Source organism: Amblyomma americanum, chromosome 10, assembly GCF_052857255.1.
Source record: "Amblyomma americanum isolate KBUSLIRL-KWMA chromosome 10, ASM5285725v1, whole genome shotgun sequence".
Taxonomy (NCBI): domain Eukaryota; kingdom Metazoa; phylum Arthropoda; class Arachnida; order Ixodida; family Ixodidae; genus Amblyomma; species Amblyomma americanum.
Genome location: NC_135506.1, coordinates 110,520,780 through 110,546,211, shown reverse-complemented (window position 1 = coordinate 110,546,211; position 25,432 = coordinate 110,520,780). Strand labels below are relative to the sequence as shown.

At 46.9% G+C, this 25,432-nt stretch overlaps 1 protein-coding gene across 2 annotated transcripts in view; it reads right to left on the bottom strand.

The window, feature by feature from the left end:
• Positions 1-18,748, bottom strand: part of LOC144107776 (deoxyribonuclease TATDN1) — a 28,582-nt gene extending 9,834 nt beyond the window's left edge. Inside the window, exons 1-7 of one of the 2 annotated variants that reach the window (XM_077640943.1) lie at positions 18,659-18,748; positions 14,660-14,726; positions 13,311-13,405; positions 12,342-12,405; positions 7,270-7,422; positions 2,999-3,171; positions 228-304 (exon numbers count right to left, since the gene is read on the bottom strand). In XM_077640943.1, coding sequence (XP_077497069.1) covers positions 228-304; positions 2,999-3,171; positions 7,270-7,422; positions 12,342-12,405; positions 13,311-13,405; positions 14,660-14,705 — 608 coding nt within the window. In that variant the 5' untranslated portion in view covers positions 14,706-14,726; positions 18,659-18,748. Of the gene's footprint in view, positions 1-227; positions 305-2,998; positions 3,172-7,269; positions 7,423-12,341; positions 12,406-13,310; positions 13,406-14,659; positions 14,727-18,140 lie in introns of both variants that reach the window. The other variant, XM_077640944.1, reaches the window with a different exon arrangement.
• Positions 18,749-25,432: the final 6,684 nt, after the last annotated feature.

The following is a 25,432-nucleotide window of genomic DNA, read 5'->3' as shown; positions in this document are numbered from 1 at the left end:
GGCCACAGCAGCCGGGATCGAACCCGCGTCTTAGCCACCGCGGCTGAGCCACCGTGCCACCATGGCGGCAGTTGGGGTGTTCACCTGATTTCTGTGAGCATGTGTTTTCAAGTACAGTTTTTCATGCCTCTACGACTCAACCCTGCCACAGTCGCCATTTCAGGCTAGCAGTATCTCTGAGTAAGTAAAGATGAGCAACAAGTTGGGCAGCAGCCCAGAGCACGCACCAGCCATTGATGCCAATGTAGAGGCCCAGGTCGAGGAAAGCTGCCGCCTCTTCCTTGCTGCCATCAAACGAGTGAACCTGCACCAGCAAAGGGGTTCAAAGAGATGATCAGAGGAAAGCAGCCACCATCTGCACACGTGGGACCGAGATCTAGAGGAGACCTTTGGAGCATAATGTGTGCAAAGAAGCATAGCAGTACATCACGGACGTACGTGAATTGCACTGCCTCTTCTTTGTCACATTACATCTGTGCTTGTTTGCAGGCAGGTCATTGACTACACACTCTTTGGCCGTGTCCCTTGTGAACTTGAGATCCCAGAGCAGTGCCCACCTATCTTTCCAGGCTCTTCTCTTCACCTGTTTCATCTACCATTACAATGCAGAGTTGCCCTCAATGTGACCTGCAACCCAACAGTGCCAGCATGTAGACATGTACATGCACGCAGTGCTGCCAAACACCATGACACGCAGCGTAAAACAAGTGGAAGAGTGGTAAGCAGGCCCATGCTGTCCAGTTTCTGAGAGATGCACTGCTTTTTGATGTCTGCACCCACACAATGCATTGCAAATTAAGCTCGCAGCACACTGTACATGCTGCGCAGCGTGGGCTGGGCATTTTTTTTTCTCTTTCTTGCCCATTGTAACAAATGTACCTGCTGCTGGTTACACATGAGCAGCCCGAACATACCACCTTGGACGAAAGCAGCCTGTAATGGGAATGAAAGCAGGGGACAGATCAAGGTATTTCGTGATACAGTCAACGACCGAAAATTCGGCCGCCCGATTTTTCGGAGATGCTTGATTATTCGGACTTTTTCGCGGCGGCAGCACAATATGGCCCATGGAGCCAATCTATAAGAGCGCCTAGAATTTCGAACACACTGCGATGGGGTTGCTTGATTTTTCAGACCTCATTAGCATTCACCACTAATACCCAAGCTGCCACATAACGTGTACGGTGGAACTTTATTAATTCAAACTGCAGGAGAGATTGAAAACTTGATCAAACAAATCGAAATTCAAGCTTAAAGGGAGCCTCTTAAATTGCGGCGCTGGAATTATGCGTGAGTCGGCACATTGCGCCCGTGTGGATTCAAATTCGTACTGTTCTTGAACTTCTTTCGCTGCACGAACTTGAACAGTAGTCAGAGTGCTGAAATCATCTGTGCCGAATCTTTTGCCCCGAACACGGGAAGAGCAGCTAATCACGTGGGAGGCGTACGGCTTCATGCACAGACGGTGAGTGTGGAAGGTAATACTGGTGCATTTCAAAGTGAGGTCAGCATACCCGAGGCAAAACGCACCGCAACCCCAACTTTTCTATCGTAAAACCATAAACAACTGGCGTTTTGCTGGCAGGCAAGACATCTCTCATTATATGCAAGCCACAGGAGAGTGCATATCGCCGGATATGATGCCGATCTTGGCTATAGTCGCTAGGCCTAATGACGAAGGCCAATGTTGACGGAGTGCTTGCTTCGGCTGTTTCTCGGTTCTTAATGTTTCGACACCTTCGCGTTCTCGTTCCGGGCCTATTGTACTGCGGGCACAGCACAGTTCCTGCAGTGGCGTGTTCGCTTTCCCGTTTAGACTTTTTCCCAAGCCGTGCATTCATCAGCAACATGCCGAGGGCAGCACAGCCAGGCAGAGCTTGTGAAAGTGGTCGCTGCCCGTCATCTGTGCACATGACACGGTGTGAAATTTTGTCATGAGGAGCTTCAGAATGTGTGCAATACAACTGACCCCTTTCTTCAGCATACTGGAAATAAATTTGTGATTTTTTGGGTAAAATTTGATTTTCCGGACTGCCCGATTTTTGGGTTGGTTTCGCAGTCCCTAAGGAGTCCGAAAAATCGGTCGTCGGCTGTAAACCCGAATAATTTCACAGAGTCAGCAGCAAGTCTTGAAACATGTTCTGATGACCTGAGGAGGCTTGTGATTAGGGCTCAATGGATAGCCCCCTGATGCAGCTTGGTAAAGGACGGTTCATAATTCAAGGAAACTGAGTGAGTGACGTTAATGTGTTTCCAAAAATCCTGCATGGATTGCCATGCTCAGCTTTATTAGCCATGTGGCACACCAGTTTCGAATTGCATTTGCATAATTTCAGATCAGTAATTACTGTTAGATGTAATGTAGCAGTAAAGTACACCGGCATCTATGATAAGATGACCAATGATATGTTGGCAGGAAGGTTGTTTATGAATATCAGGATTAGAAGTGTGCTGACGACCAACCCACGAAGGACACCAGACGCAACTTTAGAAGCAGCTGAATGACTTCGGTCAACAACGATGAACTAGGAGCAAAGCAGAGGTGCCAAAGTTGGGCTAGAAGAATGTGCTGGGTGAACTTGACAGAAAACCTTTCAGAAATAGATAACATGAGTCTGAAATGAACATGGACGAGCGTACCTAGCTGGTTTTCACATGTTTAACCAGAACGGAAGGCATGCTGACTGGAAGCCATGCAGAAAAATAATGGGAGTTAAAACTGAGGAAAGAGGCAATATGTGAATAGATGAGGTGCTTCAGCAGCTTATAGGAAACTGGCTGGGGTTTCCAAATTTTACAGCAGCTTTGTAGTTGTAGGAAACTTCAAGGCAGACAAAGTGAAAACTCCTATAATCACCATAACCAGACAATGAGGCCAGGAGAGAATCTGCTTTCGGGAAAGGGGTTAGTTTGTTTGTGATAAATGAAATGCCTTGCTGGCTGCTCTGCCTGTCTGCCACTCTTTCTCACAGGACAGGCACTTTGAACGTTGACTGACCACGGCGCCGCCAAAGAGTCCCCGGTTTCGCCGCAGCACGTCCAGCAGGTCGGCTGCAGCACGGCGGCAGTGCAGGAACAGGGGCAGCCCCCCGCTGGGACGCACCAGTTGCAGCTGCAGCTCCAGGTAGCGCAGCTGTGTCTCCCGGCCACAGAACTGCAGCCGCTCGTAGTCTGCACACATGCCGGGGGACACCTCGTAACTACCGTGGATGACAACATTTAACACTTCTGTCATTCCCAATCATGACAATGCATCGTAAGATATCAGCGCCATGATCATGGCTGATAGCGATTTTTACGACACTAAATTTGTAAAATTCCAGCTCAAAGTTCATTGTTTACATTGTGCACTTACGGGTACTTCAAGCACCACTACGTAAGACACGAACTTGAGAGCCACAACTGCTGGGAATAAAGTGGTAAGGAGGTCCCAACAGGGTTTTAATTTTGGAGGCAGCAGTGCAGTGACCTCCAATATTGTAATGGCAGAGGCCTTCAATACCTTCACCGATGAAGAAGCTTCTGTGCAATGCAATGAAAGAGCTTCCTGTGCTGCTAGGGACAGCTGCACTGTGGCGCTACCGTTTGCACAGTCCAGGGTGCCTCAATACAGCTTCCTTTGGTAGGGTGGTGACAACTTTGCCATTTTGAAGCCCAGGCTAATTTAGTAGCCACATAAAAATATTTCTTCAAAACTCACCATTTCCGCATCTTTGACAAATGAGAACATTCAACACTGCTTCCATACATGAAAATCTTACTTCAGAATAAATTTTACCACCATTCTCTCTGTTTAGGGGTAAGTGAAACCCTTGTGATTCAAACGACACCTCTCAATCATTCATTTATTGTACCCTTAAAGGCCCTTTTCGGGCATTACATAGGGGGGGGGGGGGGAAACAGTTGAAATACAAAGTAAAGAGAATAACAATGTTAATAGTACAGTAAAATACAACACAATGCAAAAAGGATCTGGAATACACTGTGAAATGTTAAAATGCAGTTCTAATCAACACATGGTGGCGGATAGGCTAAATAGGGAATAGTAATAAGAAAAAATAAATGGTAAAAATCAAAGCATGAGGTTGTTTTTTTCATTTGATGTAATGTTCGATTAGTGCGTCTCTAAATTTACTAGCGTCACGCTTGTTTACGATGTGATCTGGTAACTGGTTCCAATTTTCTATTGCTGTAGGTAGAAATGATTTATTGAAGGCTATTGTAGAACCATGTAAACGCTGAACACTCAGGGAATTGAAGAGGCGACGCGATGTTCGGATGGGAGGTAGGAGTAATGAGTCACGGAGGTAAGGAAAGTTGTAATACAATTTATGAAGAAGGCAAAGTCGTGAGATTTTTCGACGGTTCTCAAGTGGTAGCAGATTGAGTGTTGATTTAATCCTGGTGATGCTGTAGTATCTGTCATAATTTGAGGTTATGTAACGTGCTGCGCGGTTCTGAATAGCTTCTAGGGTGTTAATTAAGTACGCCTGATGAGGGTTCCATATAGAAGATGCATATTCAAGTTTACTACGGATGAAGGTTTCATATGCCAATTTACGGACAGAAGGAGGAGAGCCAAGTATAACAATCGTCTGATGAAGCCGAGTGATTTGGATGAATTGGCCGCTAATTTCAAGATGTGTTCGGACCAGGTTAAATTGCTGGAAATGATGACTCCGAGGTATCGGTAGGATTGCACGTTTGTTAATGTGTTTGAAAGCAATCAATAAGCGTAAGTGAGGCTGGAATGTTTGCGAGATACTTGCATGTATTGGCATTTTGAAATGTTTAGCGACATAAGCCACTCGGAGCACCATCGTTCAATTACGTTCAAGTCGTTCTGGAGTAATAATTGGTCCCTGTTAGTAGCAATGCGGCGATAAAGAATGCAATCATCTGCAAAGAGGCGAATTGTGGAAGAAATACCAGAGGGAAGATCATTAATGAAGGTGAGGAAAAGAAGAGGGCCAAGGACCGAACCTTGTGGTATACCAGACAGCACTTTAGTAGGACGTGAACAATGGTTGTCTATTACCGTGTACTGAGAACGATCTATTAGAAAACAGTGTATCCAGTGGTTTTCTCTGCCCTACCAAAGGAAGCTGTATCGAGGCACCCTACACAAGTGGGGGGGGTGGGGGGTGGGGGGAAGGCATTGATGTGATACGCTTACATCGTGATAGACTGACTCGTAATTTCTGCAGTTAGCTCCATGTGGTGCATGTGGAATGCATTTTTTTTCTGAATATTTTATCTCACACAACAAATGCACCCACAAATTTTCTGATTTTTTCTTAGAAAAATAAGTGCGTTCATTATGCAAGTAAAAATGACATAACACGCTGGACAAAAAGTAGGTGCAAATGTCATGTTCTCAGTGTCCTATTGGCTAGCTCGTTCGTGTCGACCCATGAACAAATAAAATACTACATTGGAACTCCGATTATAGTACTTTAAGAGGACCGTGCAAAACTATTGTACATCCATATGTTGTATAACGAAAAATTTTCCGCAAAGAGGCATTTTCATAATAAACACACCCAATACTCTGGCTCTCAAAATGTATTTCTACCCCCTCCCCTCCCAAGCGTTAGAAAAGCACACGTTTCCATTTTGCGAGAATCTATACCAAAATCATGCTGCCAGGTGGCACTTTGGCGTCGTCAAGGTCGTTTAGGATTGCCGCCACTTGGCCATTTACACAGCAGTGCCTGTAATAGGCATTTGCACCGTAAATGATTAAAAAAAAACGTACTCATGATGTTTACCTGAAGCACAAAAGCCAGGCTAAAGTGCATCCATGCCGGTAGCGCACTACCCGCAGCGATCTGCCACAAATTTGCTGGCACGAGGGTCAACACTGGATTAGTTCATTCCTTGTCACTCTCTAATACGCACTGTAGGCTGCAGTGAAAAGTGCTTTGGAACTAACCATCGCTTATCACAAAAAGGTCCAATGTCATTACGAGTTATCATAAACCTAAAAAACATCCCGTTGGGATGAACGTACAATTGATTTCTGTATCTCCTACATAAGCAAAATCGGAGAGAACGTGGGCCAAGCCCTCCACCAACAGCTTTAGGTCAAACGAATGGAGTCTGAGCCACTGACAAAGCCGTCATATTATTATGCTCAATTCTCTTCCGGTTTGAAATACCCTGGGGTGACGTGACATCTGCCAATAAGATGCTCCATCTGTCTCTCTCACCCGAGACTGTCCATATCGGTCATTGTACATGGCAGGGATTATAAAATTTTCCGCCGTATAATTTAGACTTTAAATGCATTGTCTCTATGGGAAGTTTAACAGGCCCATAACACTTAGTCAAAAAAAGCAGGTCGTTGCATGAATGGGAGAAGCATAATTGCACAAGCATGTGCAGTGCACCAAGAACCACCACCAGTGCTTCGTCATCTGTGTGCCCGGTCAACTGTCTATTATTCCCTTCCGCCACTCTGCAGTAGAAAGGCGTAGGGCAGATCAGTCGCTGCCTTGGTGGAAAGGTAAAAGAACAAGAGAACACAGTTCTATAGTTTTGACAGTGATGTTACCGGCCACCTCAGCATCTACTGCAACAACTGCGACTTCATCTGTGTACCACACTAACACTGAGAAACTGGTGGTTGCCGAGAATCATGATAGACACACACAAAGGGTAACTAAAACGTGCTGAGAAATTTGTGCGAAAGCCATCCCTTCTGTTCCACTGGCAGAAAACGTGCTGTCACGTCTGGGATAACCATAACGTTTGTCTGAACCTCCTCAAGCATTTTTTTGTTTGTTTTGGTCGTCTCTTTTCTTCCGTTAGATCTTAGCATCGGCTCTCGCTGAAGTAAAATCGTTTTTAGTCAGTGCTGTGTACCGTCTCATGTTCTTCTCTGTGTTTTGTTTCCCACTCCTATAAGTTTCAGGGAAGCATCTGCAGAGCGGCTCAAAAATACACTCACTAACCCTGCAGACTACACGCACTCAACCATTAATTTGTGCAGTGTTTTAGCCTGTTTCCCAACTATGAATATGCCAGTGCAAGATGCTAGCAAATCATATTTCCACAAAAAATTGATGCGCTTAAATTGTGGGTCCCACACCAACAGCCACTGACCACTGTTCTGGCCCTGTGATACTGTGAAATAAAAGTCATTGTTGGTTTGTGTCAACCAGATGCTTTCAACATGGCGTCCATGAGAAACCAGACAAACGCGTTGAGGTGTTCACCGATCAGCCCGTGGGAGGAGGACTGCATGCAAAGGAGTGAGCAGCTCACCGAGCCCCATCTCGCCCAGGGCAGCCACCCTGCCGGTGCCCTGCCGCACCAGGGTGGACAGTTGCTCCAGGTACTGCTCGGGGGATCCGTGCGGGCCCTCAAACTCCCCGCATCGGGTCGGGTGGCACCCCACCGTGCTCCACAGCAGGCCCCCTGCACCCGTCACACATCAAGAGAGCACACAACATGGCCATAGTACAGTGGTGTAGTGGAATCCCCTAATGTGGAGCAGATTTAGGAGGTAATTAGGTACTAAACTACTCAACAAAAGCCTTATTATTCCTAGCCAAGAACAAAAACGTCACATTGCTCGCACACATCACACTTAATATGGCTAACACTGAACTAGTGAATTCAGTCAGAAGCTTAGGAATCATTTTTGAGCATGATATGTCATGGAACAGCGACACACTATCACTTGTCAGTAAACTATCCCAGGCAGTTGGACAAGTCTTTTCACTAGGTATCTTTGGCGAAACGTACAATTATTCATTTATAACTATCTCTTTACGAGTCATCTGAACTACTGCTGCTTTGTCTGAGGTACCACATCTGCCACAAATGTAGGTCGGGTACTTGTCCTTCAGAAAAAGTTTCTCCGTGCGATATGTGATGTGCCATCGGATTCCCCAAGTGAACCTTTGCTCCAAGAGCTGAACATACAGAAATTGCCTAATTTATACAATTACAGATTAGTACATGCATACATTAGGGAGTGCAAATCAAATAATTTTGATATCTGTTCAGCAGCTAATCTTAAACAAAATATACTTCATTACCAAATGCGATGTCCGGAGTACTGATATGTTGTGCACACACGGACTAATTATGGTAAGCAAATGATTCCTTATACTCTACCTGCGTTGCTTAAGACAATGATCTCGAAGAATATCCATGTTTTACATGTTTCGTTATCCAGTCTGTACAATTATTTTTGCCACTAATGTTGATTATGTGCCTATTATGCTGGTTAGCCATAAGTGTTATTGTATAATCGCTACCTCTAATCCTTGTGATATGTACATCTTTTGTGATTGATTTTAGTGTATTATTTTGTCAATGCTGCCAATTTTTTGATATCATGCAACTAGGGGTGTGCGAATATTCGAAATTTCGAATACGAATCAAATATGTTTGCATATTCGTATTCGAAAATTGATATTCGTGAATTTCCGAATATTCGAAAATTCCCGAATACTCCCCAGCGATCGTATACTGTGCATACTTTCATAAATTCGACCACAGCACAACCACAATATCTGGGCAAATTAGCCGATAATCAAGTTAAGAATTCCAGGAAAACCATACAGAGGTCCTATCCCCTTCCTTCTCCGCCGTTTATCACGCGGACCGACCGCATCCCGACGCCGCAAGGCTTCACCTCGTGGAAATTTCCCCACGTAGGCTTTCCCACATATCACCCGTGCTGCGAACAAGATGGCCGACGGCCCGCTTCGAGCAATTGCAACGCGAAATCGCGTTTTTTTAATCCTTCGGTAATACGTTACATATTTAATGCCCACATCCGAAGAATGCGTCCTGTCGCCTTCATAACTCTCCGAGCGTGACTTCCGCCGTCCCGTTTTGTAAACTACGCTATGCGGGAAAGCCTACTTTCGGAATGCCGCGGGAGCCTCCTGAAGGGGCGCGTCGAGAAGTCACAATAGGGCAAGCGATCCTGTTAAAATCTCGCCTATTGCATGGTGCATTGTTACCTGCATACCTCTTTAGCGGGCATAACGGCAGGCGTGGCAACAGTCGGAAGGCCTCTGTAGTTTCGGTTTCTGAGCTTCACCGCTGCAACTTCAAACGTCGGCCCGCGCATTCGCCAATAGTGCAATCCCAGCTCCGCGCGGCTTATTTCTTTTTCCTTTTTAGAAACCGCCTCGCCGCTCCGACGCCAGTGTGTGTTCCCCGGCCCCTTGCTTGCATTTGTGTTGTTCTTCCAGCACTCCAAAAACGGGTGGCTCGTCACGGGCTTACAGGTGTTAGTGTGATGTAGCTGCCTCATGAGGCCTTACTGCATCTTCAGCATTTTCGGCAGCATTTTTTTTTTTCGCGGGGGGGGGCCTTCGGATGAACAGAGGCCTTCGGATGAAGCCGGACATTTCTTCCAGTCTCTTGAACTCCGAATGAAGGAGGTTTAATAGTCATGTTATTTTTTTGTTGCCATGCTTGTCATTTTATGGATATTGTTTTGCATGACCTCATAGTTTCGATACTGTTATGCTGTCTCATCAAGTAGTATACATTTCTGTGCACATCATAATTTTTTATATGGTACTGAGGCAGTCTAGTTTTGTTTATTTTAGGTGCGAAGACCGTACACTATTATGAAAAAAATAAGGGCAACAATGTTTGCTTGCTCATCATTTTCTGAAATTCTTTTTGTACTGAAGAGATATTCGATATTCGATTCGATATTCGAAGCCATTTTTTCTTCATATTCGTATTTGATTCGTATTCAGAAATTTCAATATTCGCACACCCCTACATGCAACCTATGCAGCTTGTAAAATTAACTACTTTTTTGTTTCTTTGCTGTCTTGGTCTTTTTTTCCGTTCTTACTTTCTCTTTCTCTTGCGTGTGCTTAATTATCATTGTTTTCAAAGCATTGTCATCCCACATTGCTGCTGCTGATAAGTGGGTTTCAGGACATGTCAAGCTGCTTCTGCAGCTTTTTTTCCTCAAACCTGTTTGTTTTCAAAATGTACATATTGCTAACAGAAAACAAAGCACTTACTTACTACCGTACACCCAACAGCAGCCGTACTGCTACAAAGTACAGCTAAACAATTTCCACAGAAACTTCGTAGTTCAAGAAAAATTCGTCCTGGTCAGGGACACTAAATTATCATCTATAGATGCAACAAAAACAACCCCAATTGTTTTTTTTTTTTCACAGCACATAAGGGGCCGGTACACAATGTCAGATCCCCAGGTGGTCGAAATTATTCCAGAGCCCTCCACTACGGCACCTCTTATTCCTTTCTTCTTTCACTCCCTCCTTTACCCCTTCCCTTACTGCCCAGTTCAGGTGGGCAGTTCAGGTGTCCTCCATATATGAGACAGATACTGCACCACTTCCTTTCCCCTCAAAAAACCAATTATTATTATTATTCATTTAAAAGGAAAAAAATTTAATCATGGGACTTATAAGGAACTGTTTTTTTATTTTATCTGTTGTTAATTCTCTGACTGCATTTATCTTTTTTTTTGGAACCCGTAGTCGTTACTTGGTTATTACTGCCAAACCCATGTACCGGTCACTCTAGTATGGATCTGCCAGTCCTAGCTTGAACAGTGCATTGCCTATGTGTACCAGACGCCGTTTACACCACATGGAACGAGGGTATCAAAGCAACCTCACCACAACGGCTGCCCCGAGAAACCTTTATCTCCTGCGAGCCAAAAAGGGTCAGTGCACTAGTCATGCTGTCTACAACCACACCAATTCTCTTGCGATCTTGGACACAGTCAAAGTCACGTGCTGACTCACAGCTGGAGATTGTGCAAAGGCAGACCACCACCCCTCAACTTTCACAGAGAGTAGGTCTAGCTGCCAACTTACAAGACAAGGGGGGGCAACAGCCGGCACTGCTGCAAACAACGATAAAGAAAAGCCATGTGAATGGAAAAGAAACCAAGATGCTACAGGTATAACACTTTTGGATAAAGGTTGACGTCGTTAGACCCTGCACAGCAATGCACAACAACCACAGAAGGGTAAAATGCTTGAGGTTGGTGAAACCAACAGTATAAAGCAGCAACATTGACTTCGGATGGCAAGCAGATGGCTGGCCAATGGTAGCGAGTGCACTGGTGCACAAAAGGGAAGTCTACAAGGAACTGGCGAGGTGGATACTTTTAACGTGATAGCATCAAGGCTCCCGTTCTGCAGAAAACCTGTCGTCACCGTCGGCAGTGGCACTATAAGTGAAAAATCCCCGGAGACGTAACCTAGGTGGGCCAGCTAGGTCACGTGACCTTGCGGCATCATTGGAACCTGCCCACCAGATTATGAGAAAACTGACCACCGTCGCAGGTGGCAGCTAAATTAATGAATGGTCGCGAGACGTTGTTCAGGAAGAGCAATCTGGGTTACACAAGGCCCGCCGGTGGCAGCAGCTCCCATCGCAGGGCAGTGGCGCATCGCTTAAGCGCTGCACCATTGCCAGGAATGGTATGAGAACTCCCATGGATCTATAAATGTAAACTCGAGGATGACCCACTGCGCACACATGGGCATTAATCCATTAACGCTATCGTGTCATACTCTTGAAGCGGAGCTTAAGCATCCCCTCCAATTTTGTAGCGATAGCTACATTATGGTAGCATTTCGAGCCTGCAGCGTGGCTGCGCTGCCACACTGTCACGTAGTTGGTCACGTGGTGTGGAGCAGCTGCCGGCGGCTTGGCGCCGTGGCTGATCACGTGGTTCGTCACCTGGTTGGTCACGTGACCAGCAACGTGGTGCAGAGCAGCTGCCACTGCTGTGCGCATGTGGCGTGTCAAGTGGGACGAAGATGAAGAAGGAACGCCCAGCGAAACGCAGTGGCGAAAGACTGACTTTGCAAATCGACTGAGCTAGTTCCACTCAGCCAGCTGCAGCTATCGCGTCACTCAAGGTGTAACCAGAGCTAAACCACCACCAATTTTTTTATATGGCACTGTGCCACAGATAGATTAAGTTGGAGGTAACCACACTGCAAAACTTTTTCTTCTGCTCCCTGCTACCCCTTCGTTAATCACTGTCACCTGTCAGTCGCCCACCATGTTATACTATGTTCAGGATGCCTTTGTCATGTTGCCAATAAACTCAGCTCGTTAACCCCTCCTTTCTGTGCCATGCGTTTTGTTCTCAACTGCAATGAGTTTCACCCTCAGCAGTGCTTGAGCCTGCACCCCCACAACAAAAATGGCCGCTCAGCAAACAAACAGTGTGCTCCTGGAGTCACCAACGAAGCGTGCTGCTACACATTTGCTTGGCAGTGGCGCAAGCCACATGCAGCTGCATACGTGCATTGACAATGGTGTGCACCAAATGCTGCCTGCAAGAGGGCGACACTTGCCGTGGGCAGTGGCCAGTTCCAAGGCATGGCGGCTGTCCTCCAGGCTGCCCCCCGTCACAAGGATCTGCACAGGCAGAGCACCACCCTCACTCAGGGGAACGTCAGAGCACCACCACCACTACTGACACCCCCCCCGCCCAACCTCAAATTAACCCTGTCCTGCATCAGATGTGGCCACTCTGTCCCAGACATTACCAGCCCACTAGTCTCTCTCCACCTTTGGATGCATTTCCCTTCCCGTGGCATTCGCTCTGCGAGACCACTGATCCTGCGCACCTGTCGTGCATGTCATCAATGCTGCTCTCTGTCTCTTGATGTTACACATGAGGCATTCTGTGCACAGTACACAGAACTGCATGCACAAACCTAAACCATGCCCTCTTGTTACTGCTACGTTCACAGATTGCAGCACTAAACACATTGGCTACAGTGTCACTGTGGAAGAGATTTGGCAAGAAGCCAGTACAGTATTGTGCATCATTATATCAAGACTTTTAAATTATTCCTGCCTTAACTTCTGGCTCATCTGCAGTGAAACTGTGCATAGAGCTTGGGTATTGCATTAACTTTTGTCTTTTGTGCCCCAAAAACTTTTGTGGGCTCCTACACTTCATGTCAACGATCGGCTAGCAAATCGAGTAAAACTGTGTGACTTGTGCAGGACTACAAGTTGTAAAGCGTACTGAGGCGAAAGGTGCACTGCACTGGCTGAAGGCAGTACAGAAAGATTTACCGATGCCACGCGCAAGCACTGTCACAAGTAGGCCAACCACTGGAAACGAATGACATCAGTGACAGGAAAGACTGCCCCTCGGATTTTCAACAAAGCCTAGGATGTGAGCATGTGCAAGCTTGCAAAGCAAGACAAACGAGAGAAGCTTCAAGAGGTTGTGTTACCCTGATTGATCTCTCTCACTCACAAGAGCATTGTTCACTCTTGGTAGTTTACAAGCAAGAAGAGAGACTGACCCTGTGGACTCCATTGGCTTGTGCCCTCTGCAACACCTGGTCAAGGTCATCGGGGTGCTTGCGCGATCCATTGTACAGGCCACGGAACATGGGGTCTGCACACATAAACACACAAGGGCAGTCACAAGACATCAGGGAGTTAGTTTGGCTCCAAGCAGGTCCATTATGCTGTCACCCCATGTGGCAGATTTGCATGTGGACAGAGGATCAATTGTGGGACTTGCCCTGTTCAAGGGACATAACCCCATCCAATCGTTGTTCATTGCCAAAATCCACTTCGCCGCTCTCTCTGGCTATACTGATCTTTGTTTGGCAGCAAGAGACACATTTATTGGAGTTTAAAATTTTCCTGCCACTTGACTGAAGCTCATGACGCCAACACCAAAAAAGGACTCAGTTATCACCGTCTTGAACTTCATGTTAGCGCAGCCTGGCCTCAGGAACCTGCGCATGCAAAACTGTATTGACGTCACCACAATGTGCTTAAAAAAAAAAAAAAAAGCCATTGGTAGCAATACCTGCATTTCATACCTTGGACCTTGGTAGCTTATAAAAGCTCTGCTTTCAGAAAGAGTTGTTTCTTCATGCTTATAATGCCATAATGTATTGACACAGGCCAGCTTTCACTCCATACCTTTTCTCTCTAGCCCAACACCTTTTCTGTCTGCTTGCATTGCCCCTGCAGCTTTCCTTTGCACAGCATCGTCCCTGTCTTTTAACTACACTTGTAGTTTTGTTGATTGTCGTCATCATCAACATTGTGAGCCATGCCGAACTCAGAACAAACGCCCCTTCCAATGACCTCCAACTGTTCCTGTTCCTTTCTAAAACCTTTCATAACCACATTACTCTTGCCAATTTCCTAAGCTTATCACCTTATCTAAAGCTCGACATATTTTTATGTCTTTAATATTGATGTCATAAAGGTATGAGAAAAATGATACAAAACACATTCGCTACGATTGTTACAAGTGTGCACCACAGCTCAAACACAAGCCTTTGCTGCGAGGCATGCATTCTATGTCGTTCCACACTGGCGCCCCGTGTGGTAACATAGGGATCAAAAACCCGTACCATCACAAACAAGGCGACTGGCATGCATGACAGGCAATGCAGCTGGTTCCAAAATACAAGCAAAACACGTGCAGAAACTCAGCAATGCTTGTTAAGCTTTGCAAGATGACAAAGCAGATGAAACATAGATAAAAATCAGCAGCTACAACAAATGCAAGCCCCACACAGAAAAGGAGAGAAAGAGACAGTTTGCATCATATCACATCGTGAAGAGCAGAAGATGGCAGAGCAATGCAGTTAGGCTTCATCTGTGGCCAGGTGAGGACCTCACCCACCAGTCAAGTTGGCCCCGATGTCCATCAGCCGGCGCCTGGCTGCCATGGTACTCTTCTCCTCGTGACCCTGCACACACAGCAAGAGGCCAACCTCAGCGTGACCAAGCGTGGAACTGTCATGCACCACCAGTGCATAGTCGCAGTCATCAGCTGGTCCCAGCATCCATGATCGTAGAGCATCAGAGCCCTAGAAGCTGCATTACCCTTACTCTGGAAGCCACCCTCCTAAACCTAAAGTGCACTGGCTATTTGTGGCTCACATTACATCTCATACCCAAATCCATTTTCTTTTCTTTATCACTTTTTCCTTACTGTGCCTATTCAAATCGGTAAATCTGAGCAATGGCACAAAATGGCCCATTATTTGTGACCTAGGTTGCTTCTGCACAAGTAACCCTATCCAGTATGTTGCAAAAGAACTGTTTTTTATGGTTTGTTTAACATATGGTTTCAGAATATGGTTTTTTTCACTAGCCGTACGAGAGAGTATTTTTAAACCTCGAGCTAAACCAGCGATCGCAGCGAGCGTGGCGTCCAAGGCGGTATCCTCACTCCTCACCGATGCTGCTCAACAATGGCACTGTTCTCGCGACTTCTTAGCATCAGCACTTGATTATTGACGGTCATCATTGCTTTCATACATCAAAATGTGTGCCTCAGAAAATATGTTCGCTGTGAGTGCTGCTGCTTGAGTGCAAAAGAAAAGCGGGAAGTGACAACACATGAGGACAATTCTCTTGCACCTTTTGGGACACCACCTGTACACCATTTCACTGGGTCTGTGCAGTGCTATGAATGTTATGATCTCTGTCCAGGGGCTACACGATGCAGGGCAAGATATGTGCTTCACGACTGTTTATGCTACAGAAACATTACTCTGGCATAGTTAGGTTCCAGAGGCAGGTTTTAACATCTTCATTCATTATGACACATTCAAGTTCACACTAACAGCACAACATATTTTCATAAATAACTAATAATGATTGTATTTCCAAGACCACTGATACAACCTTTAACTTTCACTGCATGAAATCTACGGGCACAGAATAACTTTTAATGTCAATTAGATAGGAAAAATATCATTAACAGGTAGACACCAGTTTGCACAGATGTCTCTTTTGTTGTAAATGCAAAGCAACCTGTTGTCCAACTGTCTTCCCACCGTAGTATTCATCTTCTTATTGTGCACTGTGGTGCAGCGTTGAAACGCTTATGTGTCGATATGAATCAGCTGTCCATCTTATCAAACCCTTCCACAATTCCAGGCACTGCTAATGTTTCTCCAGCACCCTTGAAGCTGACCTGCCTGCACGTCTCCCATTACCTCCTTCAGAGCTCCCAGCTATTCGTAGACGATTCTTTTGTGCCTGACACCGGGCATCACCCGCAAGGGTAATGGAAAGCCTGCAAGTGACACCTCCTCAAGTTACTGCCCAGTGGCTGTTGCACCAATTTAGTACAGGCCAATTGAGACTTTTGAACCGTGTCATCACAACCTTTCCAGAGGAGAATCATGCGCTCGTCCCATCCCGGCACGGTTCCTGCCCTGGTTGCAGCCGTTTACTGTTCTGGCCATGCTTCACTCCTGCAGATTTAGTTCAACTGAATTTCGCAACTACGCTTGAAATCATCAACCATGCCTTACATATCAAGATAGCTGCATAGGCTGGGCTCTGTGCTCTTTTAGCTGGCTTTGTTTGTGATGCGTTGCAGCCAGTGCATGCTCTACTGTGACCTCTCTGGGGGTTCCACGAGGTTCTGTTTTGGGACCAACCCTGTTCTCTATGTCAACGATATTCCTTAGTCCTCTGAATGTGTTATAGCATATTTCACTCGTCCAGGATGCAGATGATACTCCATCGTCACATGAATTTTTTTCTCCTCAGTGCCAACGCCCGGCTGCAAGATCATCTTCAGAATGTTTTTCATGTGGACACGTCTTGACCACTTAACAGTGAGCACATCAAGTGCCATGTTTCTGCATCACAAAGAATGTCTCTACACCTGAGTACACCCTTTCAGGTCCTGTGTTACATGCTGTTCAGCCTATCTTGAACTTCAGTCCCCTTCACCCAAGGTTTAAATTTCTCACGCCATATGTTGAATACAGCGGCAAAAGTCCATCATATTCATGGTTTTGTGACATGGGTCTCCAGGTAACTTGGTCCACCTGCCTTCAAATCCCTGCACTAGTGCTGCTCTGGTAAGTTTCCCTTTTCCATGTGGCATCCGCATCAGGCCCACGTCTCCAACGGGCTCAAAAATGTGCAGAGACGGGCCACTGTGTGCTTGGCCATTGACGTGATGCCCAGCCACACAACTAGGGAAGGCTCTAGCAGCAGGGGTGGTGCACTCTCGTACTGCCGCCTTAGCCTTCTCTGCTCTACACAAGACTGCTTACAAGAGGGCTCTTACTGAGGCAATAAGTGCTCTGGCCAGCCTGAGCCCATGCATGCTCGAGCTTTCTGCCACAATCATTCTGTCATCCTGGCAATTTTTTGGTACTCCCACAGCCTGTGCTGACATCCTCCCAGCAGATCATGCAAAGCTGCACCACTGCGCCCTTGCCTAGCACATGAAATGAGCAGCACATCTCTGTCTTTATCAATTTTGTAAGCATGCCTGTTTGTGTTTTTGTCCCTGTTAAAGTTGTTGGCTGGAAGGCACACTGCAAGTGGGTTATCACCAGGCCTTGCAGGTCAATTTGAATACTTCCTTCTCTATTTAAATTAATAAAGATTACTAGTAACAAAAACATAAAAAGAGTAAATTAAGGCACAATGTCACAAGTTACAAGATCAGGCTCAAGTCGCAACTTGCGTCTCAAACCTTCACAGCTATTTAGTACTCTTCTAGGGTTCCCCTTTGGGCACCTGACAAGACAATTCACCCACATTACTGACTACTACGAAACGCCACGTTGTAGCTCCCGAGTTAAAACGCGGGAACGAGTGACCCTTGTGACATAGTCTACTTGAGCTCGACGGCAACGCGGCGAATTCTGATAAAAAGGTAGCAATTTACGACCCGCAGTTGACGACACGATGAGTCGCTTCCCAGCCATTTTACCTCAGAATTTTAGTTCCTATCCATGAATGCAACAAGTGCGTCTCTGGTTACAGTAATATACGAGGTAACAAAATAACCATGGGTAGTCACGGGCGCAAACATGCTAACGAGCCGCTTCTTAGCAGGTTTACTTTTCTCTAAAAAATGTAACCACCACCTCGACTCGCTGTTTTTCTCAAAAACTTCACCCGCGATGCGCTTGAAGCGCTGGACAACTACCGCTCATCTGGCTCCACGATTTTTTCACTCATCTCATACTCTACGTAACCAGCGGTTACACACACACAGAACTGAATCGCATAGAGGGTAGAGGGCGAAACATGTGTATATAGGTAAAAAAGAAATAATGCCGCGGATGCAACACGCTGGCCGCATGCGCGCCACACGCGTGCAGTACGGTGCGGATGCTCACCTGTGATCGCGTCAGCGTTCTTGGAAGCGACTGAGCTCACAACGAGCGCACACTCCCCAGCGCACACACTGCTCGAAGGAACCGTTACTTGCACCCGGGGTTGGTTTAATCAAAGGAGCGGAAGTCGGAACGGGTTTTTCGCACGGGAGGAACGGTTTAAACACCGCGCCGCCAGCCGGACTCGCCGGTACCGGTTTGGACGGAAGACGGCGGCGACTAAAATGCACACACGTCGTCAGTGCTTTCTTCTCCTCTTCCTGTGTCCCGAAAGAGCGATCAGGGCCGAACAAAAGGGCACGCAACCGATGCAAACGAACTCACAACCCTCATCCCGCATGGCTTGCAACTGTCAAGGCTGTGGCTGCGATCGGAGTGGGCTTAAACCCTTACTTTTCACCAAGTGATCGTGTAGCACACACACACACGAATGGGTTAATAATTAGGCACGCAGGCAGCTAGCACGAGCGTCCCAGTCCGCTTCTTCCCAGAGCACACCACACACCACAATGTGTACTTACGCGATCACACACCTCCGCTACCTCCGTCGCCTCCGCATGTGGTAGGACAAGTCAAGCATATCTATATACATTGCAATGGACGGATTTTAGCATACACGTGTGGAGGGATGCAAGCGCTCAGAGCTTCAGACCGTTTGTAGCGACTCTTTTGCGGCGGGACGCGGCTTTTAACACGAACTTGCTTACGTTTTGATAGAATTTGATGATATTTTTTGGCGTATTAGTAATGCTTCAAAACTAGAAGGCAGAACCTTTAAGGATTATATCTAAACTTATTCCACACTCTTCTCCGCTTCTGCACTTCGTTGAAAGCTGCACTCTTACCCCGGGCACCCCAACACACGGATGAGCCCGGTTACTACAACATGATAATAATAATAATTGGTTTTTGGGGAAAGGAAATGGCGCAGCATCTGTCTCATACATCGTTGGACACCTGAACCGCGCCGTAAGGGAATGGATAAAGGAGGGAGTGAAAGAAGAAAGGAAGAAGGAGGTGCCGTAGTGGAGGGCTGCGGAATAATTTCGACCACCTGGGGATCTTTAACGTGCACTGACATCGCACAGCACACGGGCGCCTTAGCGTTTTTCCTCCATAAAAACGCAGCTGTTGCGGTCGGGTTCGAACCCGGGAACTCCGGATCAGTAGTCGAGCGCCCTAACCACTGAGCCATCGCGGCGGGTTACTCCAACATGCTGACCACACAAATGTGGCTCTTCTGGATAGACTGAGTGAAGTATTTTGGGACTTCAGTATGTGTTGGTTTGTATTCTTCTCAATGTTATTCCCCGTTTCTAGTCCAATTATTTCGGTGGCGCATATTCCCAATTCTGCCTACTCCAACATGCTGACCACACAATTAAGGCAGAATTGGGAATATGCGCCACTGAAATAATTGGACTAGAAACGGGGAATAACATTGAGAAGAATACAAACCAACACATACTGAAGTCCCAAAATACTTGACTCAGTCTATCCAGAAGAGCCACAATGAGCACACTGCGCCATACAGAGGTGCACCTATACGACATGGTATGGGATTTTCAAGACAACAGAGAAATAGAAAGGATAAAAGAACCGACAATTGGGGCTATGGGAGGAAATGTTGTCCAGCTCAGACACGGAAGTCCAGAAGGCCGAAAGGGGTAGCGGCATCACGATCCTACGTATGTCGCCTCGCGCTGCGGCATGAGTGATGTAACAGACCCACCGTGGTGCCTCAGTGGTTAGGGCGCTCGTCTACTGAGCCGGAGTACCCGGGATCGAACCCGACTGCGGCGGCTGCGTTTCGATGGAGCAAAAGGCGCCCGTGTGCTGAGTGATGTCAGCGCATGTTAAAGATCCCCAGGCGGTCGAAATTATTGCGGAGACTGGCCTCCTATACGGCCGCCTCTTCTTTCACTCCATCCTTTATCCCTTCCTTACGGCGTGGTTCGATCGGTGTCCACCGAGGTATGTGAGGCAGTTACTGCGCCATTTCCTTTCCTGAAAAACCAATTTTCATGCAACCCGTTGAAGGCGTTGCCCGATGCCACGAAGCTGGCAGTTCTACCTTTGCATGGCTTCACGTTGCCACCGCCGGGATGCCTCCGACCCTTCAGGTCTGTGCGCTCACTTCGTGAAGGCAGTCGCCGCCGTACCACGACCCGCGATAGCTAATGGGTTAATGCCCATATATGCAGAATCGGTCTTACTGTACTTAACAGTCATAGATCCCTGGGAGTCCTCAAACCGCTCCTGGGGCAGTGGTGCAGCGGTTAAGCGGTGCGCCACTGCCCTGCAGCTGGATGACAGCTAAGTGCTGCCATCGGTGGGACTTCCAGGTTGTTCTTCCCGAGCAATGTCGCGCGGCCAATCCTGCTATCTTTTATGCGTACCATCGAGTGCACCCCCCACACACGCGCGCACACACAGACAGACGTGCTTTCTTTCGATGGGGTGTGAGGCTGATGCCTCAATAATTTACAGTGATATGAGTTGGAACAGCTAGGAAGAGTTCAAGCGGCGACCTGCCAATTACTAAATTTGAAGGTATATAAAAAATTGAATCAATATCGGGGATAACTAGAAAGAGACTAAATTGACCCCTCCTCCCCCCAGGATGCTACTAGGCTTTGTTCCGATGCAAAGCCAGCGGTGGGGAAGGGAATGGCCGGGACCCATTTTCGGGGGTGCGAACCCCATGGGAGTGGCAGCGACTCCCACGCGACTGTGAGGGCCAGTTGCGCTCGTGAGGTCCGATGCCTGAGCGGAGGCAGGCCTTGGTTTACACTCAGGTTGGACCCAGGAAATTCGGCTCGGAAGGCATGTAGAAGTTTAATTGCAAAATGTTTTCAAATACGTGCTACCTCCCTCCGCACGCGGGGGCGTGCAAGTATGGCTACCGACGCGTCGGTTTCTGGTTCCGGAGAAACCAGGTCCGCGCCGGAGTTCATAGTAGCCAGGCTCTAAAACGACGCCTAGGGGAAGCGGTCTCACGGCTGGCCGCAGGGCCATGGGGGCCATTGCGGAACGCCGAGGAGGGTGTTGTAGTACGACAATAGCGAAAACCGTCAATCCTGTGGAGTACCGGCAGAGTAAGCCCGGGTCATCTAAGCTCGGTTCTTGGTATGTGGCCCGGTCAGCCCTGCCTTGAACACCCCTTCCCTTGTAGGTGCGAAGCAAGCTAGAGGAGAAAATAAGACGTCCGCGGTTGGTTGGTTGGAAGCACAGGTGGGTCCCCCCGGAGGTTCTGGTCATGGTGCCAAGGGCCGGTGGGTGCGATAGGCTGTCGATCAGGGTTACTGGCTGGACCACATCATACATACTTCCGGTGTTTGAAAAACTGCGAAAACTACTCGACGCCTAGTATCCTGTATGTCCGAAACACCCGTGCGAGTCGGAATAATCGACGACCTGGACTGCAGTTGGAATGGACTGCGGAACCAGGCGTCGTGGAGGGGCCCCAGGCAGCTGACCCCGTGTTAGGTTCTAGCTGTCTCCAGCGGTCGCAGCCCGTTGCGTTGGGTGGGTGGTCGGGCATCCCATGTGGGGGGGGGGGGGCGCACCATTGGGCAATCTTGACGCTTTCCCTGTCCTGTGGCCCAAGCAGGCCAGTAAAGGAGTCGAGATAAGTGAAGGATCAGAGCCAAAAGCTCCCTGTCCTGAAAACCATTCATCCCATCCCTTAGGCCCATCCTCTCCGCTATACACACACACACACACACACACACACACACACACACACACACACACACACACACACACACACACACACACACACACACACACACACACACACACACACACACACACACACACAAACACACACACACACACACACACACACACACACACACACACACACACACACACACACACACACACACACACACACACACACACACACACACACACACACACACACACACACACACACACACACACACACACACACACACACACACACACACACACACACACACACACACACACACACACACACACACACACACACACACACACACACACACACACACACACACACACACACACACACACACACACACACACACACACACACACACACACACACACACACACACACACACACACACACACACATATATATATATATATATATATACATATTTTATTTTTCCAGACATTGGAAATGTCTCGCAGGGCCCGCTCCCCAGCTGTGGGTCGCTGTAGTAGCATTCCCATATTAATTTATTTCCACATTTCGGTGGAAAAATCCCACTTTTCCAAGGGCCATATTATTTATTTTGTAATTGGGATTACATCCGCGATACATTAGTGGTGTGGGAGAGGTTTGTTTTTTCTTATTAATTTTTTTGCCTCAATCTACATCTGTGTCCCTATGTTCCAGCAGGTGAAAACACGTGTACACATTGCACAGGAATATACAAGGACGACTAAACTGGCGAATGGCGCAAGGCTGACTCGAACAAAGGGAAAACAACTGAATTTTATATGCATTGACCTAAGCAAGAACAAACAAACAATCATACAAGGGCGTTTTTACAGAAAACAGCTAAATTACATTTGCAGGATTGACATAGTAGCAATATTTAATGCTGGAATACAAACACCCTCAGAACGACGGGTGCCAAGTAAGTCGTTTGTCCCAGTATATGCCGCCACTGTCAAAGAGCCGAGCTCGTCGGTGCAAATCGAAACGCTTCAGGACATTATACACTAGCAGTTCAGTCCGAAATAAATGGCAGTGACGGGATGGCAAGGGCCGTAAAGTGTGGGTTAAAGGGAAAGCAAGGAATTTCGAATTTTATTTCATGACTAAGGTCTTCACAAAAGAAAAAAATATTAAAGAAATACATGAAGCGATGATTACTATATAGGGTAGTCATTCACTTTCCTATGACCGAGTAAAATTCTGGTTCAAGCAATTAAAACCCGCTAGGCAATCAACTGAAGATGACCACAGTCCAGGACGACTTGTCGAAGCACCTTCAGAGAACATGTGCCGTAAAGTGGAGGCCTTGAGTTCTAAATAATGATCGGCGTTAATGCACGCGCCAATTAGGAATTCAGTAGGCATGGTTTCCAGTATTACACATGTCATTTTAATGGTCTCAATGGTCAGTTTCCGGCAAAAGCCATTAATTTCGACACCTGAGCAGAAAGCATGTCGCCAGCAATACAGGCAAGTTAATTTTTAGACATGCTTAGGAAAAATCCAGAAGACTTTTATTCTTGATTTGTTACAGGTGATGAAACATATGTCTATAAGCACGATACGGAGTCCAAACAAATTTGCACGCAGGGAAGCACTGGGATCTTCAATTATAACGAAATTTCCTTCACAGATTTCAGCAGGGAAGATTACTGCAAAGACCTTTTAGGATATAGGAGGGGTTTTGTTACTGAAATTAATGCCACAAAAGACGATGGCTGGAGTCACTTGTGGATTCCATAACGAAGGCATTGCTTGAGCAGACAAAACGAGACACTTTGAGAAGCTGCTGGCAAGTGCTCACGGCATAGCGCCAACTGATATGTGTCACAGACCCCAAGCTGCTATCTGGGAACGCGGCTTCATATGTAACTTTACCATTCTCCTTGCAGTTCAGACCTAGGTACCCGTATTTACTTTCTATTTCATTACCACAAGAAATATCTGCGTGTGCAACAATTTCCTGGTGATAAGGGAGTCGAAGAATTAGTGGTGACACGGTTTCTGAAGCCCCAAGAAGTTTTTTGTTGTGAGAGAAGCAACAGAAGGTAAAGTGGAATTTGTGTGTTAAGGGGGATTACACTGAGGGGATTCGATTAGTTTTCATAATCAGGTAGACACTCTGGCAAGGAACTGACGAATGTACAATATATGACGGCACTTGATGAACGAATTCATGCACTCGGAGTGTGTATGGAGCAACAAACAAGCAGTCAGGAAATAAAAATTTCCTTTTCTGACTGTGAGTGCTGCAGGTAAATGTATTTCAAGAAGGAATTTGTTTCCGTTGCTAACCGTAAGAATTCCGCATTTTTAGTGACAGAAATCCGCCCCATGGCATGGGCAACATACTGTTCCCCTATTATGGAGTGCGCTCGAGGACGGCTTGCTTCCTTTTGACTCCCATTTACAGTGTATGAAAACTCTGTTTCTTCAATTCCTCGCTGCCCTTTAGCCTTTTGAACGATACTTAAGCTGATTCAGGGCACGGTAGCGGAATATGCACTCTTTCACCTACTGTGGGTCGTGGTATCGGATTTGATGCACCGCAACGATTCCGGATACCTAAATAAAATTAATGGTGCGATGGTGCTGCCATCTCAAATAAAGTCGGTTCCTAAAAGGTGCCCAGCAAAGCGGACGAGTATGCGGAAGCAAGAGCTCAGAGAATAAAAGTAGGCGACTGACCACACCAGTTTCGTTTGTCAATGCCCAGACTTTGAAGCCGCCGCGGTGGCTCAGCGGTTGTGGTGTAACAGCACGCTGTATTGGACGAGTTGGAAGTATACAGTTCATCTTGAGGACGAGCGCAAAACATACAAAGGACCAACGAAAGAGGAGACGACACGGGCGCTTTCGGACAACTGAAGCTTTAATGGAAAATCCAGAAAATATAAGGTGAAAATGAGCGAAACTAAGCAAACATGATTGTATGGTGCTTTGCTGCTGGCCCGATAGACTCCGGTTCGATCCCAGCCGCGGCAGTCGCATTTCGATGGAGGCGAAGTGCTAGAGGCCCGTGTGCTGTGCGATATCGGTGCGCGGTCAAGAACCCCAGGTGGTCGAAATAATCCAGAGTCCTTTATCCGTCCCTTATAGCCTGAGTCACTTTGGGACGTTGAAGTGAAACATAAATTGCCCAGACTCTGCATACAAATTTATTAATCTTTTTATTTACATTACCCCTCAGGGCCAGTGGCATTACAGGGGGGAGGGGTAAATATACAAAAACAGTGAGAAAATACAGTTGGTTACAAGAATATTTAAAAAGCATCTGAATATACATTGTTAACTATTGCTACGAGGAACTGCTCATAATTTAGAATACCAGCAACTTCTGCGGGAAGGTGGTTTCAGTCACGTGAGGTTCGCGGCAGGAACGACTGCGAGAAGCATTTCGTGATGCATGACACAATTCCGACTTTGAGATTATGATCAATACGGCGGGATACATAAATTGGCTGGGGGATGAGGTGATCACGTAAAGCAAGATGATGAAACAGCTTGCGGAATAGGGCGATACGAAACACTTTTCTACGCGATGTCAGTGTAGGGACGCAGAGATTAGATTTCATGG